The 20,707-nt window shown below is 41.6% G+C and overlaps 2 protein-coding genes across 2 annotated transcripts in view; one reads left to right on the plus strand and one right to left on the minus strand.

Annotated features, from left to right (window-relative positions):
- SLC6A18 (solute carrier family 6 member 18) overlaps positions 1 to 5,485 on the plus strand; it is a 46,413-nt gene extending 40,928 nt beyond the window's left edge. The window contains exon 12 of the mRNA XM_044665323.1: positions 4,339 to 5,485. Within this exon, the coding sequence (XP_044521258.1) occupies positions 4,339 to 4,533 (195 nt within the window). The 3' untranslated portion in view covers positions 4,534 to 5,485. The remainder of the gene's footprint in view (positions 1 to 4,338) is intronic.
- Positions 5,486 to 13,425: 7,940 nt separating this feature from the next.
- The window catches only part of TERT (telomerase reverse transcriptase), a 49,330-nt gene continuing 42,048 nt past the window's right edge, over positions 13,426 to 20,707 (minus strand). The window contains exons 15-17 of the mRNA XM_044681785.1: positions 19,681 to 19,805; positions 17,153 to 17,290; positions 13,426 to 14,093 (exon numbers count right to left, since the gene is read on the minus strand). Coding sequence (XP_044537720.1) covers positions 13,990 to 14,093; positions 17,153 to 17,290; positions 19,681 to 19,805 — 367 coding nt within the window. The 3' untranslated portion in view covers positions 13,426 to 13,989. The remainder of the gene's footprint in view (positions 14,094 to 17,152; positions 17,291 to 19,680; positions 19,806 to 20,707) is intronic.

Raw genomic sequence — 20,707 nt, forward strand, 5'->3', positions numbered from 1 at the left:
CTTCCTTCCTTCCTTCCTTCCTTCCTTCCTTCCTTCCTTCCTTCCTTCCTTTCTTTCTTTCTTTCTTTCTTTCTTTCTTTCTTTCTTTCTTTCTTTCTTTCTTTCTTTCTTTCTTTCTTTCTTTCTTTCTTTCTTCCTTTCTTTCTCTTCCTCCTACTTCTCTCTCTCTCTCTCCCCTCTTGCTTGCTTTATTTCTCTAAGTCAATCAATCAACATTTATTAAGCACCTATGATATACAAGAGACTGTGCCAAGCCCTAGATATTAATGTTATTACTATGAAAAAGTCATTTTTTCCTTTGAGTCCCTGCCTGTAGTTACTACAGCTTCCTTCTCTCCTGCTAGTCTGGAATGGGAGGCTGCTTTGGATCTACAATGATCCTTTATAGAACTTTATAGAAATTCTTGTGCTTGCTAATCTCCCCAGCCTTAGATCCTGAGTTGGAGCTTTGTGCCAGGGGTGGGTTTTGCCTCCATGCTCTGCTTTGGGTCCTGCTTGGCCTCCCCTTGAGTCACCTAGGGATATTGCATTGACCTCCTCTTCTCCAAGTTAGGCCCTCTTGGATCTTTAAGGTGCAAAGTGATGAATCTTCAGGGTCTTCTATGGCATCTAGGGAAAGGATTCTTGGGCCTCATGCCACACTGGCCACTACTAGACCAGGAATTCTCCAGAGTGTCCATTAAGGTTTTCTTTCCTTTTTTTTTAAAAACCCTTATCTACTGTCTTGGGATCAATACTGTGTATTGGTTCCAAGGCAGAAGAGCAGGAAGGGCTAGGCAATAGGGACCAAATGAATTGCCCAGGGTCACACAGTTAGGAATTACCTGAGGTCAGATTTGACTCCAAGACCTCTGGTCTCCAGGTCTGGCTGTCCATCCACTGAGCCACTTAGCTGCCCCTCACTGACGTTTTCTCACGACTCTGGGGTTTTCTCAGAGAGCTCTCCACTCTCACAGCCTCTGCATAGAGATCCTGCAGGTTACAGGCATCACTGTCCATGCTGGAAGGCTTCAGGCTTATTTGGGGGTACCAATCCTGGCCCTTCCTTGTTGATGGTCCCCTTTTCCTATTGTGCAGATGTGGCTAGATGGCTTTTTTGCACTGTTCTGAGATGAAAGAAGTTGCTTACTAATCCTAATTTGGCCTGCTAAGTTTTTTGCAGTTTTTGAAGGAATAGTTGTTGGGGTAGCTCCTTTACCTCCTGTCCTTCAGGCAAACATCTTAGTAGAAATTGTGAATTATTTGTTTTTCCTAAAAAAACAGTCATTTTTCTCTCTCTCTTTCTACTGAAAAAAGGGAAGCAAAACAAAACCTTTTATCATCAATCCCCTGGAATTGTAGTCAGTCATTTCATTGATCTTAATTTTTGCAAAGCTGTTTTTACAGTATAAAGTGTCATCCCGGTTCTGCTCCCTTCACTCTGCATCAGTCCAGACAGTTTTCTCACATTTCTTGCATATGATACTTTCCAAAGAATGCCCACATGTACCACGATCTCACGTGATATACTTTTGTAAAGGATGCTGTGAAGCAGAATGAGCGAGATGTTATTTCACTATGAGAGTCTTCATCTTTTATAGCTTAGAATCTGAAGTCAGTGAATGCCCTTCACTGATGCAGATTGCAGCCCCTCTCCATCAGTTCCCAAAGACTATTTCATGAGTTACTGCGGAAAGAATAAGTTATCACCTACTGGCCAACCAGCTTTTCAAACAGACTTATAGTCTGTTCCCAAGTCCATAACTCAAAGCTTTAAAAGCTGATTATCAAGATTGGCCTCCATTGGCAGAAGCTTCAAGAATATAAGGCCATAAAAAATTGGAAAATGAAGGGATGCCCTTTGATTGGGGGAATGACTGAACAAGTTGTGGTATCTGCTGGTGATGGAATACTATTGTGCTGAAAGGAATGATGAACTGGAGGAATTCCATGTGAACTGGAAAGACTTCCAGAAATCGATGCAAAGTGAAAGGAGCAGAGCCAGAAGAACATTGTACACAGAGACTGATACACTGTGGTAAAATCGAATGTAATGGTCTTCTGTGCTAGCAGCAATGCAATGACCCAGGACAATTCTGAGGGACTTATAAGAAAAAACATTAAACACATCCAGAGGAAGAACTGTGGGAGTAGAAACGCAGAAGAAAAACAACTGCTTGATCACATGGGTTGATGGGGATGTGATTGGGGATGTAGATGCTAAACAATCACTCTAGTGCAACTATCAATAATATGGGAATAGGTCTTGATCAATGGCACATGTAAAACCCAGTGGAAATGTGTGTTGGCTACAGGAGGGGGGTTGCAGAAGGGGAGAGAAAGAACATAAATCTTGCAACTATGAAAAAATATTCTAAATTAATTAATTAAATGAATAAACTTTTAAAAAAAGGAATCTAGGGCCATTTCTATCCCATAAGAATAGGACTTAAATGTAGGGTAGGAATTATTATTGTCCCCATTTTACAGCAAAGGAAACATAGTTATTAACTCATCAAAAGCTATAGGATCACAGGATTACAGATTTAGTGCCAAAAGGGACTTTAGAGATGATTTAGTCCAATCCCTTCACCATCCTAAGACCAAGAGAGAGGTAAGTGACTCTGTCGAGGTCATGCTGGTATAAATGACAGAAGCAGGATCTGAAGCCAGGATTTATTTTTTTAAAAACATTTATTAATATTCATTTTTTAGTAAAGTTAACATGGTTACATGATTCATGCTCCTACTTTCCCCTTCACCCCTCGCCCTCCCCCCACCCCTGGCCAACGCGTATTTCCACTGGTTTTAACATGTGTCATTGATCAAGACCTATTTCCAAATTGTTGATCATTGCATTGGTGTGGTAGTTTCGAATCAAAATCCCCAATCATGTCTGCCTCAACTCATGTGTTCAAGCAGTTGCTTTTCTTCTGTGTTTCCTCTCCTGTAGTTCTTCTTCTGAATGTGAGTAGCGTTCTTTTCCATAAATCCCTCAGAATTGTCCTGGGTCATTGCATTGCTGCTAGTACAGAAGTCCATTACATTGAAGCCAGGATTTAAATTCAGATCTTTGGACTTCAAATCCATCCTGGGACATTTCAGAACCCAATAATGTGAAGATCATAAGGTTTGTAATAAAAGAAGGGAAAGGAACCCTAGACATTCAAATCTGTCATTTTTCCTCCAGGCTGGAGACTCAAAATTTATAAACTTAAGAGTTATGGTGGCATGTGCCTGCAAAATTCCCAGAACCATATTAAAGTGTAACTGGGAAATATTTAGCAAAATAAATGAAAATATAAAATAGGAAGGTGATTTGTGGTTTTCTAAAGTCAATACATGGTTTGTAGGGATCTGTTTCTATCTAAGCTTTATATCACTGGTCTAGACCATGCTGCAACTCAAAATAATACACTATAACTATATAGCACTGCATGCTTTTAGAGTGTTTTTAATATGGACATAACTCAACCTAACATTGCTAATTGGTTACCAAGAAACCACAAGGTTAAAAAAATAATTACAGTAGTAGATGTAGTCACCAGAATGATGTTATAAATGGCTTAATAGTTATAGGTAAGTTTTAAAACTTTTGCTGAGGTTCAACGATAATTTATCAATAATATAATTGTCAAACAACTTTGTTTAGGAAAACCAAAATAATGTTCTGAGGACATTATCTCATTTAAACTATGTTAATTTGAGATCCTAATTTAGTTCTCAAGAATCTGATGCTTTTTTTTTTAACCCTTATCCTCGGTCTTGGAATCAATCCAAGACAGAAGAACAGTAAGCACTAGGTTCTTAGAGTTAAGTGACTTGCTCGGGGTCACATAACCAGGAAGTATCTGAAGTCAGATTTGAACTCAGGACCTGGCTCTCAATCCACTGAGCCCCCTGGGTTCCCCTGAATCTGATGCTATCTTGACTGTAAAAAGGTCCTTACCTCCCTTCCCACTCAAGTGAAGCTGCTTATGTTTCAGGGAAAGCATTCTATGGAGCCAGATTTCCACATTTCTCATTAATGCACAGAAGTATGTTCTTGTAATTTAATTAGGATTCTAAGCTAGAAGTAAATTCTTGTAATTTAGTTAGGATTCTAAACTCATTGATCCCAGGAAGGAGGGAGGCAGAATTTCCTCCTGCAGCTAGTTCGAAGTCACTAAATGGTATAAGTTGAATTGCTACCTTGGTGAGAGGAGCTCTTCCCACTTCAAATCTTCTTACTCTCAGTGATCCTCATCAAAAGAACTCAAAATAAGGGTGCCATTGCAACCAGCCCCTGCCACCTCCCCTGGCGAGACTCTCACTGTGGGCACGCCAGCAGTAAACTTTGTGCTTGTTTTATTCCAACAGGATGATTTCCCAGTCAAGCAGGAGAAATTCTACCCTGGTTGGGTGCAAGGCATCTGTGTGATGCTGTCACTACTTCCTTGCATTTGGATACCTGGGATGGCACTTTTTCAGCTAATCAAGAGGAGTCAAGGAAAGGGGAAGAATCCATGGTCAGAACCTTATAGTGACAAATCCTACGAGCCTGTGGAGGACTAAATGGTTGCTTCTATGTAAAAGGAGAAGGAAATGGGGGAATTCATGTCATTAATCGGGAGTTTGGGCTGTCAGGGTTGTTCTGTCACTTGGACAAAGAGGGCAATATTTGCTGTCTCTACGAAGAGTAGTTTTTTCAGTTGTCACCCATGACAACATTCTTTCTCCTAGTCCCCAAATACTCCACTCTTCAGTTTTCCATTACTTACTAGCCAATAAGTATATTTCCCATTTGGGTGTCAATAATACTCACCAGCACAGTGGACAGAGTACTGCTGGGACTGGAGTCAGGACATCATCATCCTGAATTCAAGTATGTCCTCAGATATTAGCTCAACAAGTCACTTAACCCTATTTGCCTCAGTTTCCTCATCTGTAAAATGAGCCGGGAAAAGATGACAAACCACTTAAATATCTTTACCAAGAAAACTGAAAATGGAGTTATGAAGATTGGGAGATGGCTGAACAATGTACACCAGAGGAAAGCATCCTGGCTAATAGGAGATACTATTTCAAGTGCTGTCAGCTGTTCCGAGGACAAGAATCAAGACCCTCCTATCCATTTTGGCTGCCCACTCTCATGCTCTCTTCTCCACTCGCCCAGTCACTCACACGTTGCCCATGCCTACCTTGTTTTCTATTAGTTTTACTGTACCTGGTTCCCCCTCACACCGGTTCCTCCTTCTTATGCGCCATCTACTTACCCTATGTTCCAAATTCAGCTCTCTCCCCTTTTCTGAATCTACTTTATAGACCTGCATTTATACCAGTATAAACTACAACAACAAGAAAAAAATTGAAAAGAAAATGTGTATCAAGAAGTTCAATGGTGAAAATGTCACCGTGCTAAATATATAAATCAACATAATATTTAAGGATGACAAAATTGTGACTGAGGATCAGTCCTCTTGCTTATCTTTAAGCCACTTCTCATGATTAAATTTGATTTAAGCAATATAGTGATTGGTCTGTTTTTTAAAGGCAGAGGCCGCTGGAACCTCTGAAATTATGGAGGTTCTCGAACATATCTGTAAGGGTAAAACCATTGGGTAAACCAAGGTAAAACACTGTCTATGCCACCTTTTGATCTATTCACTACTAGAGTCTAATTCTTGGATCATGTCTACGTAAAATAAAATTGCATCTCTAGAGGCATCCTCTGATCAACAGACCTTGCAGGTGCCTGCAAATACCTGAGAATGGACCCTACTTAGCCATCCTTAATTTTCCCTCCCTGTGGCATGGGACTTACCCTGCTTCTACCCTCTTGTAACATACTCCAGCCCATTACAGATCAGCATCTCTCAGAACTATCGCTCTACGAGCCTCTACCAATGTGTTTCTTTTACTAGCCACTTACACGTTACAGTTAGTTTGAAGTAAAAAGATATTTACTTTAACAAAAGTGACAAGAAGTATCCCACCCCCCCATATAAATAGGGATACACTGTCCCACAGTGGACCATTCCAGAAATAGGAGAAGGGCCAGATGAGGGGAGCATGCACAGTCAGGGTAATTCACACTCCTTGGGGGGGGGGCTTCCTAGCTGGAACCCCTTTTTGCCTCTGCTCCAAAGCTGTCATTGGGCTCAACTTGGCTGCTCACTGCGGACATCTCTACTGAAATGCCCTCTGTTTCTCTCTGCTGGCATTTCCAGTGAGTTGCTGATGCTCTCTGGGCTTTGTTCTACTCTACAAAACAGGAATTCCCAAATCTTTTAGCAACAGAGACTCAGAGGCCATCCAGCCTTTGTCCCAGCTAACCAGCAGAAGTTCTCAGGCTTAGTAAAAATCTGTCTTTTGAACTCAAAACTCTAGTTGCTATTCAGGCTCTTATAGTCTAAACCAGTGGTCCTCAAACTTTTCCAAAGTAGTAGGACCCTTTTAAACAAAATTTTGGCAGATTTGTTATAGAAAATTCTCTAAAATTGTTTTTCTAATATGCATTAACAAACAATGCAAAGAAAATACAAAATAAATACAAACTTGGGGCATTCCAGAGTTCCTTGCAGTATTCTTTGGTGTGAAATTAATTTGAATTATGGTTAGAAAATTACTTTTAACTCCTATATTCTTCTTCTTCTGGTTGTCTAGATCCCTACTATATCAGGGTTGTGCTGGAGCAGCACATACTGGCTAGTGAGCCAATTGTTAAATTTTTAGCATGAACATTTATACCTTGGAAATTGGTAAAAACTACCAATTTCTTGGTAGTTTTTAACAAGTAGATATTATTTAGGTAATATTACCTATTATTGATTTATTATTTTGTTCATTGTCTAGACTTAAGAAAATGATGGAGGAAATGTTAGTTATGGAGATCAAAATTTAAATCTTATCTTGATTTTTTTTAGAAAGCCAGTTGTTAAACATTCACTAATACTTACCTGCTACAAATCATCCTGGCAGTACTACTTTGCAAAACAGCAGAGTGGGCAGCTAGGAGCCCTAGTGAATAGAATGCCCAGTCTGAAATCAGGAAGACCTGAATTCAAATCCAACCTCATACACTTACTAGCTATGTGACTCTGGGCAAATTGCTCAACTGTTTGCCTCAGTTTCCTCATCTGTAAAATGAGCTGGAAAACAAAATGGCAAACTACTCCAGCATCTTTGTAGGAAAACCCCAATGGGGTAATGAAGAGTCAATCAGATACAACTCAAACGACTGAACAACCACTATGCAAAATAAAATAAAATTGTCCAAAAAGAGGATATAATTTGCAAATAGGGATAGCATCCTCCTTTCTGGGGCACCTGGGTGCCACAGTGGCTAGAGCGCCAGTCCCAGAGTTGGGAAGACCTGGGTTCAAAGCTTTCTAGTTATGCAAGTCATGTAACTCCATTAGACAAGTCCTTGCCCAAGCCTGTCTTAGAGTTGTTACTAAGACAGAAGTAAGGGTTTAAAAAAGAAACCAGAGATGTTGGGTATAGATGTGGCCATAAGACATTGCCTTCAGTTCCCATTGGTCCATAGTCTAACGTGGATCAGTACAAATCACTCAAGAGTTGTAAGGATGGGATTTGTGCAAGGGGGATGGGACAAAAGGAGCCAGAGAAGGAGTGGCTGACAGTTGGTGATAGTTGGTGACAATTGAGACCAGAGGGAATTTCTGGGAAATTCTCCAAAGGAAGGAGGAGGAGGAGAGGCTGCCGGCAAAGGACTGGAGAGAGGAAGGAGGTGGACGTCTCAGCTTGGATCCAGTCCTGAGGGCTTCCTGAGGATCTTTCTTTGGACATTGAAATCCTGATTCCCTGCTCAAAGATTCCCTTGCATCTCACCCGTCAAGACTTCAACGATCGAGTCAGCTAAGTTTTTGGACTCCATTTTGGGAGCGATCTTGTAGTCTCCTTTCTCCCATTATCCAATCTTGCTGAGAGACTCCCTTTCAGTCAAAACTTACAATTACAGGAAAGGATAGAAACAGAAAACTAGAAATAGAAACAGAAGAAGGGGCGATGGAAGAATCTTAGGAGTGGGAGCCATTAAGGTTCCCACCTAAGCCACAGACTCCATAGGAATAGAGAAGAGGACACCCCAAATCTCTCTGCCCTTCACCCCTTTCCCTAGTCCCTGAAATGTGAATAATAAAAACCATTCATCAGTCAGATAGTGTTCCAGAGTGCCTGAGAGACAACGAGGAAGTGGGGAATCACAGCTTGGTCTAACTGCCTCCATCTTGAAGCCAGACCATCCACTGTGCAGTTGACTGATCTCGGGGGAGGTTTGTGTGAACCCTGTCCTCATGGGGTGCCACATACCTCATCTTATAGGAAAGCCTCACCCCCAACTCCTGTGGGGCAGCATGACCATCCAGGTCACCCAGTTTTGGGGTGACACCCCCTCAAAGTCTCCAAGTGTATTTTCAGTGTGAGGGGAGAGCTAGAAGAGAGTCTCACCATATAGAATCTCTATCTCCCCTCTATCATAGCAATTGTTACTAGGCTCTCATAATTATTACAGAGTAAGACTGAAAGGTACTGGGGAGAGCCAGCAAATCCCTGCACTGGGAAGATGCTGACCTCTGAGCTGCTTCCTCTCAGCCACCAAACTGGAGTGCTCCCTACACTCATCTATTTCTTAAATGTTTTGAGATGACCCGTGTGGCTTCTCCTCACTGTTTCTTCTGGGTGGACATAGAGAGCTCTACCTGGTCAGGACCTCAGGGATCCCTCATGGTCTCTTCTGAGGAGTCTATAGATAAAAATTTTCTTTCTCTCTTTTTTTTTTAAACCCTTACCTTCTATCTTAGAATCAATATTATAAATTGGTTCCAAGGCAGAAGAGCAGTAAGGGTTAGACACGGGGGTTAAATGACTTGCCTAGGGTCACAATTGATGTCTGAGGCCAGATTTGAACCCAGGACCTCCCATCTTTAGGCCTGGCTCTCAATCCGCTGAGCTACCTGGCTGCCCCTGAGAAGATAGGACAACATATGAAATGGAGCTCTTTGTTCTCAGAAAGGTGGTACCTATTAGAGCTTTTGTAATGACCTCTGGAGCCTCCCCCAAAAGCTGTAAATAAGTACAATGACCCAGAGAAACTCAAAAATATCTATGTCATCGAATCAGACCTGCAGACATAGCCAATGCCCCTTGCTCCACTGGAGGGGAGCTTGAATATGGACTACCCACCAATTCCCTAGAAATTTCTCCCTCCCCCCAGTGGAAATCAGGTTCCTGGCTCCCTTCCCCTAATGCAGGGGTCCGCAACGTATGGCTCTCGAGCCATATCTGGCTCCACCTCCCGACTGGCTAGTCCGAGCAGAGCCCCAGGATGTGCCCCAGGGGGCCCTTCAGCCCCCGCCCCATATTCCAGCACCTTCTGCCTCCATCCTCCTTCTGCAGGCGTTTATGGCTCTCACGGCCGTTGCAATGCTTGGTCCTACTCAACGCCCATAAGAGCCCAATAAAAGGGGGCAGCTGGATGGCTTAGTGGATTGAGAGCCAGGCCTAGAGAATGAGATTTCTTGGGTTCAAATGTGGCCACATACACTTCCCAGCTGCATGACCCTGGGCAAGTCACTTAATCCCCATTGCCTAGCCCTTACCACTCTTCTGCCTTGGAGCCAATACATAGTATTGACTTCAAGATGGAAGGAAAGGGTTAAAAAAACAAACAAACAAAAAAGCCTTCAGAAAGGAGCAGATCCAGGAGAACATTGTACACAGAGGCTGATACACTGTGGTACAATCAAATATAACAGACTTCTGTACTAGCAGCAAAGGAAGGATCCAGAGTAACAGTGAGGGACTTATGAGAAAGAAAACTAGCCATTCAGAGGAAGAACTGTGGGAGGAGAAACACAGAGGAAAAACAACTGCTTAAACATATGGCTGTTGGGGATATCATTGGGGATGTAGACACTAAACAATAACTCTTGTCCAACTATCAATAATATGGAATTAGGTCTTGATCAGTGATACATATAAAACCCAGTGGAATTGAGTATCAGCTAAGAAGGGTTAGGGGAGTTTGGGGGAGAGGGAAAGAACATGAAATATGTAACTATGGGAAAATATTCAAACTAAAAATTAAAATTAAAACAAATTTAAAAAAAATTTTTTTTAAGCCTTCAGACTTTCCTGGATGAGGTGCCCCAGTCCCCTGGGCCCTAGCTGTCCCTGGGCCAGTTCAATCGGGAGCCCCGGATGATCTGACCTGACTCCATCATCCTCCCTGACTCGCCAACGTTTTGTATGTTTCCTCCATAAAGATCTGGCTTGCTTTCCTGTCTCGTGATGTGCTCCATGATTTCTTACATGGGATCTTGGTGTTTTGAACCTTCTGAAGTCAGTATTGCCAGAGCCCCTTTCCAAAGTCAGGCTTTACTTGGGGGAGAAGGGTTTTCGTTGGCATAGGTAACTTGGTGAGGCTCTGGGGTGTCGAGTTGTAATTTAATGCATTAAGGTTTTTGCTTTTTAAAAAAGAAACTAGTATGTTTGTTCAAATGCCTACATGCCATTGTCTCCAGAGGTTTACTTTTCCTTTCACAGAGACTCGAACAGTGAATGTGGCAGCCGGAGTCCTTGTATAGATTTTATGATGGGCACGGATGGACTTTGGGTCCTAATAAATGCATTATACTCAGTCACTTGGAATGCTTTCCTCTGGAACAGATATAAAGAAGATAACACTCCCCATAGATTGAGTAACTGACTCACAGCAGAGAGGAAGTCGTCTTCCTTTCCCTGCATGAGGAGGAGAAAACACTTACGAAGCTTGACTGAATGGTGAACAAATCAAATACACAGATGGACTCAAAAGGAGAGTACATCCTCAGACCTGAAAATGTCGCACAGGTCTAGCGCAGAGATTTTGCTGTCGTTCAGTCGTTTTTCAGTCATGTCTGACCCTTTATGACCCCTTTTGGGGTTTTCTTGGTAGACACTGGAATGGTTTGCCATTTTTTCTCCATCTTGTTGGACAGATGAGGAAACTGAGGCAAGCAGATAAAGTGACTTGTCCAGGGTCACACAGCTAGCAAGCTACTGAGGCCAGATTTAAACTCGGGAAGAGGAGTCTTCCTGGCTCCAGGCCTGGCACTCTACCCCCTGTGCCACCTAGTTGCCTGGCACGGAGACTATTCAAATGCTCATCTTATTTTTCCATATAGATGTGTACCCTTGGAAGCTTCAAAGCATAGAAAAAGGGAACAAGAACAGAGAATGGACAACCGCTAATTATCTACCACTCATTCTTTCCCTGGAAAAACAAACAAAAAACACCCCATCCCTCTTCCTGACTTCTCTTAGTCTGTCAAGGATGCCATTTTTTTTTTAACCCTTAACTTCGGTGTATTGTCTCATAGGTGGAAGATTGGTAAGGGTGGGCAATGGGGGTCAAGTGACTTGCCCAGGGTCACACAGCTGGGAAGTGGCTGAGGCCAGATTTGAACCTAGGACCTCCTGTCTCTAGGCCTGGCTCTCAATCCACTGAGCTACCCAGCTGCCCCCGATGCCATTCTTTTTTCCCATTCCTAATCTTTTTTATTTTTCCCATGGTTCCATGATTCACGTTCTCTCCCTCCCCTCCTTTCCCTGCTCCAGGAGCTGACAAGCAATTCCACTGGGTTCTACATGCATTATCACTCAAATCCTATTTTCATGTCATTTTTGTAATATTCTTTTAAAACCAAAATCCTGTACCCATAAAAACAAGGGATAAGTTATGTGTCTTCTGCATTTCTACTCCCCCAGTTCTTTCTCTAGAGGTGGATGGCACGCTTTCTCCTAAATCCCAGGGTCCCAATCTTTGAGGTCTCAATTCCCTCCACCCCCCTCTCATTCAGGCATTTGCCAAGTCCTGGAAGACCCCTCCTCCAGGACACCCTCACATCCCAATCCTTTTGTCCAAATCTCGTGGCCATCCCTCTAGTTCAGGCCATCATCATCTCCTCATCGTGAGGCCACAACAGCCTCATTGGTCTCCATGCTTATTTAAAAAACAAAAAACCCCTTACCTTCTGACTTAGAATTTGTACCATTGGTTCTAAGACAGAAGAGCAGTAAGGGCTTGGCAACAGGGCTGTGACTTTCCCAGGGCCATTCAGCAAGGAAGTGTACGAGGCCAGATTTGAACCCTGCTGCTCCCAATTCCAGGCCTGGTGCTCTGTCCACTGAGCGACCCGGCTGTTTCTCCAGAATCAGATCTTCACAGGATCCTGCTCCAGTAAACCCCAGCAGCTCCCGGGGCCCGCGGGGTCAAATATTAACTCCTCTCTCTGGTATTTAAAGCCTTAACCCACCTTTGCTGCCTAATTGCAGCGTTCCTTTTTTAGGGTGTGGCCAAACAGGCGTCCTTGTCCCCTCGCACATGCACATTCCATCAGCCGCCGCTTCCCCTTGCTTAGCTAAGTCATCTCCCCCGTGACTCAACCCAGTGGCTCCCCCCCTTCCAAAGTCCCGCGAAGCCCGCCCACCTTCCTAGGCCTCCCTTTCCCGCCGCCTCGTTGTGCCTGGGTGGCTAGAGGGAATGCCCATAAATGCCTCTCATCGAGCCAGCTCCTTCTCTACAGAACCAATGCTCTGAGGCTGGGGATGATCTTGCTGGTCTGTGTCCCCAGCAGCCGGCATGATGCCTGGTACGGAGGAGGCACTTCACAGTGACCCACTGAGGGGAATCCCTGTCCCCTTGAGGATGTCCCCAGGCTCTCCTCTTGCTTTTAATTAGTGGATACATACTGAAAGGCAGCGCTGCGCTTGGAGTCAGGGAGAATCGTCTTCCAGGGTTCTGATCCAGCCTCAGACACTTACTAGCTGGGTGGCTCCAGGCCAGTCACTTGGCCCTGTTGGCCTCAGCTTCTCCACCCGTGAGCCCGGGTGGCCGTGAGGAAGGCACTGGCCGAGCACTTAGTGTCAGGGAAACGTTCGCTCTTGTTTCTGCCCATATGGGGTGATAAGGACACCGAGGTGGCACCCCTGGGTGCTCCTGACAGAAATGGGAACGTTCAGAATGGGGGGGGGGGGACTGGTGAGGTCCCTTGGCCAATGCTTATCACCAAGTACAAAAACAGGAGGCTGAGCCCATCGTCCCAGAGGTACTCTGCAGGGTACCCCACACGTGTGGAGCATGGGAGGAATTCCCCAACGGTATCTTTGCAGCTGCTGCTGTGGGGCCCGGTCTCAGTCTGGTCAGGACTGTCCTGAGGGACTGATGCCTGTGAAGAAGGGGAAAGAATGGCCACTTGAACAGGAAGCTATAGTGGGCGAAGAGCAGGTATGACTGTACTGGAGATAAACTAAAGGCACCTTCCAGAAGTACTCTGTCTTCCCAGTCCTTAGAATGACACCTTCTCCCTGAAGTGATGCCATGGCTCCCATTTTGGAGACCGCTGATCTAGAAGACTATGGATGATCTCTGTGCTTCCTCTAAGCTCTGAATCTCACTCAATATTAATTAACCAGCAAGTATTTATTAAATACCTTCTGTGAGAAAACTATTTTGCCAGGTACAGAAATATAAACACAAAGAACAAAACAATTCCTACTCTCAAGGAGCTTACAATCTAATAATCCATTTCAATGGACACAGTTATCCATCTGAAATACTGAAAAAATGAATATTCAATCTCCTCACCTGTAAGATAAAGAGGTGGGAGTGTATGGAGGACCTCTAAGGTCTCTTTAAGCTGTAACATTTTATATGTAATGTTTTCAATTCAACACAACAGCTGGGAATATTCCCAAACAGAATGAGGCATCATCAGTAGAAAAGATGTTGAAGATGGCAAAAGCACCACAGTTTCTAAGATATATTAACTGGAAAATAAGCCCATGATCCAGACTCCGTAGAGCCAACAAAAAGCAAAAGCAAGAAAATATGGGCCTTTTCTCTTTCTGACATAAAGTGTTAATGAAAAAAAAAGTGTTAGTTTTCCCTGAGGCAGGGAAAAGAGGCACTCTAAAATAGCACCTGTTATTCATCTCAATTCAACACCAGAGAAATGACTCAATTAGCTAATCTAAGATCATTTTGAAGTCTTGAGAGAGTGATGGATCCGATGCCACTCTCAGCATTTGCATCGTAGCCTTTGGAATCTTGCGGAATAACTGCAATTTGCCTGTAAATAAACAGTAAGCAATAGATTTTTCTTCAGAAATCAAACAATGTCTCTTATCTCTACTGTCCATAAATGATTATTTGCCCCCTTACACAACAAATACTCAACTCTGAGGTTGTTGGAGGTATAGAAAAATGTCTTGCCAACCTTGGAGTTGAATAAAATATTTTGTTAAAATGTTTTTTCCCAGGTGATGGGAAAAAAACTTGAGTTGTGTATCTCACAACATGACAAAGTTGCCTTCTTCCCTTACCCCCACTCTGGGCAGAAAGCAAATGATTACACTGGAAGGGTGGCCCAAATGCATGGCATGAAACAGGATGTATCCCCTAATGACATGAGAGAGAGCCTGGGATTATAAAAATGGGCCCTTCCCAGAATGTCTAGTTGGGTAAATCTCAGGTTGAGAATGGGAGAAGAAAGAAGGGCAGATCTGTGGAGAAAGAATGGAACTTATTTTGCATCAAGCAAGAAAAGGATAGGGCCTAAGAAATCAGAGGGTGCAAGACCAGGTCAGGAAACTTTAAGTGAAGAGGAGAGATTAGTAAATTGGAGAGCTACCTAGACTGTGCCAAGTAGTACCCCTTCAGAGCTGGAGGGAAATACTTCAGGCCTGAAGCACCTTTTTATCCAGCACTATCACTATAGGTATAGGGAAGAATCCTGTATGTAGAACAGCACTTTTGTTGTTAGCAAATTACAGATGGGAAGTAGGTGACCATCATCTGGGGGATGACTGAAGAAACTGTGGATGGAATGGAATACCACTGAGCCATCAGAAATAATAAATATGGGGAATTCAGAGAAGCCTGGGAAAATCTAAATTAACCATTGTTCTGAAGAATCCAGAACCAGATAAGCAATTTACATGACAACTACAATAATGTGAAGGAAAAACAAAGTGAACAATTTCATAACTCTAATTTATGTGATCACCATCGCTTCTCAGGCTTTTGGCTAAGATCAAGTATAATTTATGTGACCAATCATGACTCCAGAGGGCTGACACTGAACAGATCCTGACCTCTGCAAGGGAGTAGGGAGAGATACCTTCTCACAGGTCTTTTTTGGGGCCGAGCTTGCACTTTAGTTTCACAACACTGGATTCCAAATTCTCTGTGCTTACTGTTCCTTGCATTTACATTGTTGAAGATATTATGTACAATGTTTTCCTGGCTCTACCTTTTTTTCCTGGATGTTATTTAGTGTATTTGTACAAAAGCTTTTTAGTCTTTCATAATTAAAATGATCTATCTTGTCTTTTGCAATTGCCTCTATGCCTTGTTTGATGGAGAATTCAGTTACTGTTTTCAGTCGTGCCCTACTCTTCCTGATCCTATTTGGGGTTATCTTGACAAAGGTATGGGAGTGGCTTGCCATTTCCTTCTCCAGTTTATTTTACAGATGAGGAAACTCAGGCAAGGTTAAGTGACTTGCCCAGGGTCTCATAGCTTAGAAGTATCTGAGGCCAGATTTGAATTCATGAAAGTGAATCTTCCTCATTCCAGACCAGCACTATCCACTCTGCTACCTAGCTAACCCCATTCATCCCCTAACTCTATCTATAAAAAATATGTATGATCTTCTCTTATAATTTTTAATGGCATGATCTCTTATTCTGAATTTGTAGACGTCAGCATAAACCTAATTTCTGACCAAACTATTTTCCAGTTTTCTCAGCAGTTCTTGTCAAATAGAGAATTCTTTCCTGGTTATCTAAATTTTCAGATTTAACTGGGTTAACAGAATTCAATTATTTCTGAACCTTCCTTATATTTTCGGCTTTTCTACTTTTCTATTTTTTAAAATCACTACTGGAAGTGCTATTCTCTTTTATTCTTACTTTTTTTTAATTATTTCCCTTAATATTCAAGATCTTTTGTTCCTCCAAATGAATTAATATTTTAACCTATCACTATTAAGTCTCCCTTTGGAGACTTAAATTATATATATATATGTATATATATATATAAATATAAAATCTGTAAATTAATTTTGGCAATATTATCTTTTTATCATATTGGCATATGAGCACCAAGTATCTCTTCAGCCATTAAAGTTATTCTCGAGTATAAGAGAAAAGTGCTTTGGTAGATTAACTCCCAGATGATTTGTGCATTTTGTAGTTATTCTGAATGGTACTTCACTTTTTATTATTACATAGAAATGCCGTGGATTTATATGGGTTTATTTCATAATCTGTAATTTTATTCACATTATCAACTGCCTCAATTAGTTTCTTTGCTAATTCCCTAGGGATTTTCTAAGTAAACTGTCATGTGTCATCAGCAAATATTATCTTTTCTTTTTCCTATGTTGATGTTCTTAATTTTGTCCTCTTCTTATTGGTAATGCTAACACTACTAGAACTGTATCAAATAATAATGAGAGGGGGCATCTTTGCGTTACTCTTATCTTTACTAGTAATGTTTCTAGTATATCCCTATTACATATAATGCCAGTTCCTGGGTCATTACAAGAGGGATCTGATTGCTCGGAAAGTAAAAGTCCTCAGAGCAAGGTCTCATCATAAGACTTCCCTTAAGGGGACCCTTAAAGGAAGATTAACTAAAGTCATATACCCAGTGATAGGGCTAGAAAAGAACCTAAATTTCTGGACTCTAAGCTTAGTCCTCTTTCCAGGAGTCACTTGTATACTACTAATGGGAACCAAAGTGCCTTTCTTCCTAAAATGAGAGGATGATCCACTATTAATAGGGCACACATTAACACATCATTTCTGATAATATTATTTATATATATATATATACATGTATATATATATATATCCTTATGATCCTGACAGCTAAATGAAAGATGGCTGGGATTGAGGGTTCAGTCTGTGGCTAAGGGATGGTTTGAAGCTAATGGGACATTGTGGCCTCATTAGAATCACATTCTATAATCTCATGCCCTCTAACCTTTTCCATTCTATACTAGTTAGGAATACATAAAAAAGCATTTGGAAACATGGACCTATCCAACTGAATGGAATGATCAGTTCATGAGGGTTCAGTTTAACAATAAGACTAAACTTTTAATTTCACACATTGGCTTACTCATTTTGAGAGTTCCCAGAAGACACTTGTAGACTATTCTGTGGTTCACCAGCTTAATCAGGAAAGCATGATAGCATAGCCAGCGTGCTGCTTCGAAAGGAAATGGGCCCGCACCTCCTCTGGCACCAAGAATAACTCCTGGAGACACAAACACATGAGTTGAAGACTGCCTAACTCCAATTCCAATATATTTCTAGCATTTCCTACAGGTACACATTTTCTTTTTCATATACAAAAGGAGAATTCATGCTAATAAAAGTAAATACAAGTACTATTTATTCAAGATGAAAATTTTCTTTTAAAAATATTAAATCTAAGGTGGGTATCACCAACATTGCCTTGCTTGTCTATATCTCCTTCTGAAGTCCACACTGCATTCCTCTGTATGTTGGAAAATACTTAGTTGATGCTTTTACTTCTTTTCTTTACTTATTGCTTCATATTTCTCCTCCCTAACTTCCTCTTCCCCCATTAAAAGCCTTCCCTTACAACAAAAGTATAGTCAAACAAAACAAATGTATGTTGTATTAGTTTAGTCTGAAACTGTATGTGTCCCTCTGTGACCAGCATGGAAGATCTCGCTGAAGAAAAATATCTGTGTTTCATTAAAGAATTTGCTTTGAGGGAAACTAGGTGGCTCAGAGGATTGAGAGACCCTAGGTCCAGAGGAAGGAGGGTCCTGGGTTCAAATCTGGCCTCAGACATTTTCTAGCTGTGTGACCCTGGGCAAGTTGTTTAACACCCACTGCCTTATCCCTTATCACTCACGGGTCTCTGACATTCCAAGTGACTTAAAAAAAACCCCAACATACATGAAGTGTATAGACCAAGATATTTATGTGCTTTTTTATTCTTTAGGTTATATAACACATAAAAGGAACAGCTCCAAGAAGAATTTCTCAAATCCAGCTTCTCAAAAGTGAAATTGGAAGCTGAAGTAAACAACAATCATTGTGGCAGAAAAATCCAAGAACCATCACCCTGTTGGAGGAAGGTAATTTACACCTTAGTTCTTTATAAAAAGGAGGGGCTGAGGGGAAAAGTCAAGTTTGGGGGTATAGTATCTCTTCTTAACAACCCTATTTAGATTTATTGCAAGATACTCCCCATTACAGCATGATGACCATATATTGATAAAACTACAAAGAATGTCTGAGCAAACCAATGGCCTACTCTCAGGAAGCCGATTCCCTGGTCATTACTCAATTTACAAAACTGTCCATCAGGAGCATCCTGAGTGTTATATCGGTACTTTCCATCTTCCTGGAACATCATGGATATCAATTAATTTTTTTCAGGTGCTTAAGTGGCAAACTGCAATTCACTTTGCAAAATGGAATGATAATAAAACAACTATTGACTTTTACAACTAAAAGGGACCTGAGAAATCCCCTAGTCCAACTCCCTTGCTCTGGGATGAGGTCACCCTCTTCTTAGAAATTATTAGATTTGCATTATTATTGTTCATATTTTTCATTTATATTATGCCTTTTCTATAAGGCACTTGAAGTAAATAATAATAGCTAGCATTAATGTTGTGCTGTAAGGTTCTCAAAGTGCCTTACAAATATCTCATTGTATCTTAACAACATTGGGAGGTAGCTTCTATTTTTATCCCTACTTTATAGATGAGGAAACTAAGACAAACAAGGTTAAATAATTTGCCCAGGGTCACACAGTTAATGTCTGAGGCCAGATTCGAACTCACGTCTTTCTGACTCTAGATTGAGCTCTCTGACTCCTTTCTAGCTGCTAGCAATTCTTTGGAAATGTACTTCTTGATAAACACATGACTGTGAAAAATAAACATATGATTGGGGAGAAACCGGATAAAGGCATAAAACAGTGAAGAAGAATTAGCAAATTATGCTCAGTCTATAATTCAACAAAAATAGACAACTTTTCAGCTAAATTCTGTTAGATTTGTTCTTGGGTTCCTACTAGTGGTCATTAGAAAAGGAAAGTATCTTGGATATGATAGACTTTTATAGATCCCGCATTTTATACTAGGAGTGAATTTTTTTTTAAACACCTTCCTTCTGTCTTAGTAGTAGCAATTCTTTTCTTTTCTTTTTTTTTTTTTAAACCTTTACCTTCCATCTTAGGTTCAATATTTTATACTGGTTACATGGCAGAAGAGCAGTAAAGGTTAGGCAATGGTGGTTAAGTGATTTACCCTGAGTCACACAACTAGGAAATGTCTGAAGCCAGATTTGAACTCAGGCTCTCCCAAATCCAGGCCTGGCACTTTATCCACTGTGCTACCTACCTGCCTTTAGGCAGTGAATTACTATACAAATGCCTGCCCCAGGGGCTTAAAGCATTAGCTCAATAAAATTACCTTTACCTTTTAGAATCTCTATATCTAGAAAATGAAAATGAAAAGTTTATTCATCTGTTTTTATCTTACTTCCAACATTCAAGCCTTTATCAGATACTTGTATATTTATGGGAACCACCAACAAAACCAATTCATCCCAGTCACCCAAGGATGTAATAACAGCCCAAACCCATCTATCTGCACATACCTGGATTCTTGGCTTTCAGAATGGAATAGCAGCAGGAGGCAATATCCGAAATGACAGAGAGGAAAAAACCTGGGTTTTTTCTGACTTGCTGATTAAATGGCAGCTTGAGGGCACATGCATGAAATCTAATGAAAGAGAGTTGCTTAATGATGTATAAGCAAAGTGCCTCATTCATCATGAAAAACACAAAACCTCCCTACCCCCTTCACTAGAGGACACATACACTGCATACAGAAGACAGCTCTCATCTGCTCATAGCTACTTATGGTTCTGGTTCTGGGTTCTGATTGTTCTAATGTCAAGAGGTAATGAAATTCTTAAAACATCGCAGCTCCGAGTGTTCCGCTGGCTTCTGCGTTCCTCTCTCCACAGGCTTGTCAAGACTTCTGCCCTTCAGGGCTGGAAGGAGCATCTCTCTCTGGCTCCCCATTCATCACACTGTGATTACAGGTAGAAGCCGACTGTGTAAAGTTCCCTCTCTTCCTATTTCCCCTACCTATGGATGCTCAAGTAGGCTTACAACACCATCTTCTCCTCCCTCCCAAACCTCTCCAGAGAGGAGGAGAGGTGAACCAATGGGAGAAGAATAGCAATGGTAAAGGATGACATGGATAAGGCAATGATATAGAAGAACAATAATAAGGGTTAAGTCAAGAAGCCTACATCCTGTTCTTGGGTTGTATTTAGACACATGAAGAGACAGACATACTTGGGCAATTTGGGCCACACCCCACACATCCCTCTGGAACAGACATACACATACCTCACCTGGGACAGAAACATACATTCACTACATTTGAGCTATTTCAGTCAGGATGATTATGGCTTCAAAAATACATCCCAAAAGTACCAATTATTCTCCCCCTTCCCCTCCCCAGCACATGAAGTTGAACAGCAAGAAATCAACCTAACATATCATAGTTTTTGTCATTGCACTTCTTGGCCTAGGTGGAAACTGAAAGTTTGTTAACTCACTGAAAAGTGGATACTTATGGCACAGTTCAAAAGACAAGGAGTGTATGTGTAG

This window comes from Gracilinanus agilis, chromosome 1 (genome assembly GCF_016433145.1).
Source record: "Gracilinanus agilis isolate LMUSP501 chromosome 1, AgileGrace, whole genome shotgun sequence".
Classification (NCBI taxonomy): Eukaryota; Metazoa; Chordata; class Mammalia; order Didelphimorphia; family Didelphidae; genus Gracilinanus; species Gracilinanus agilis.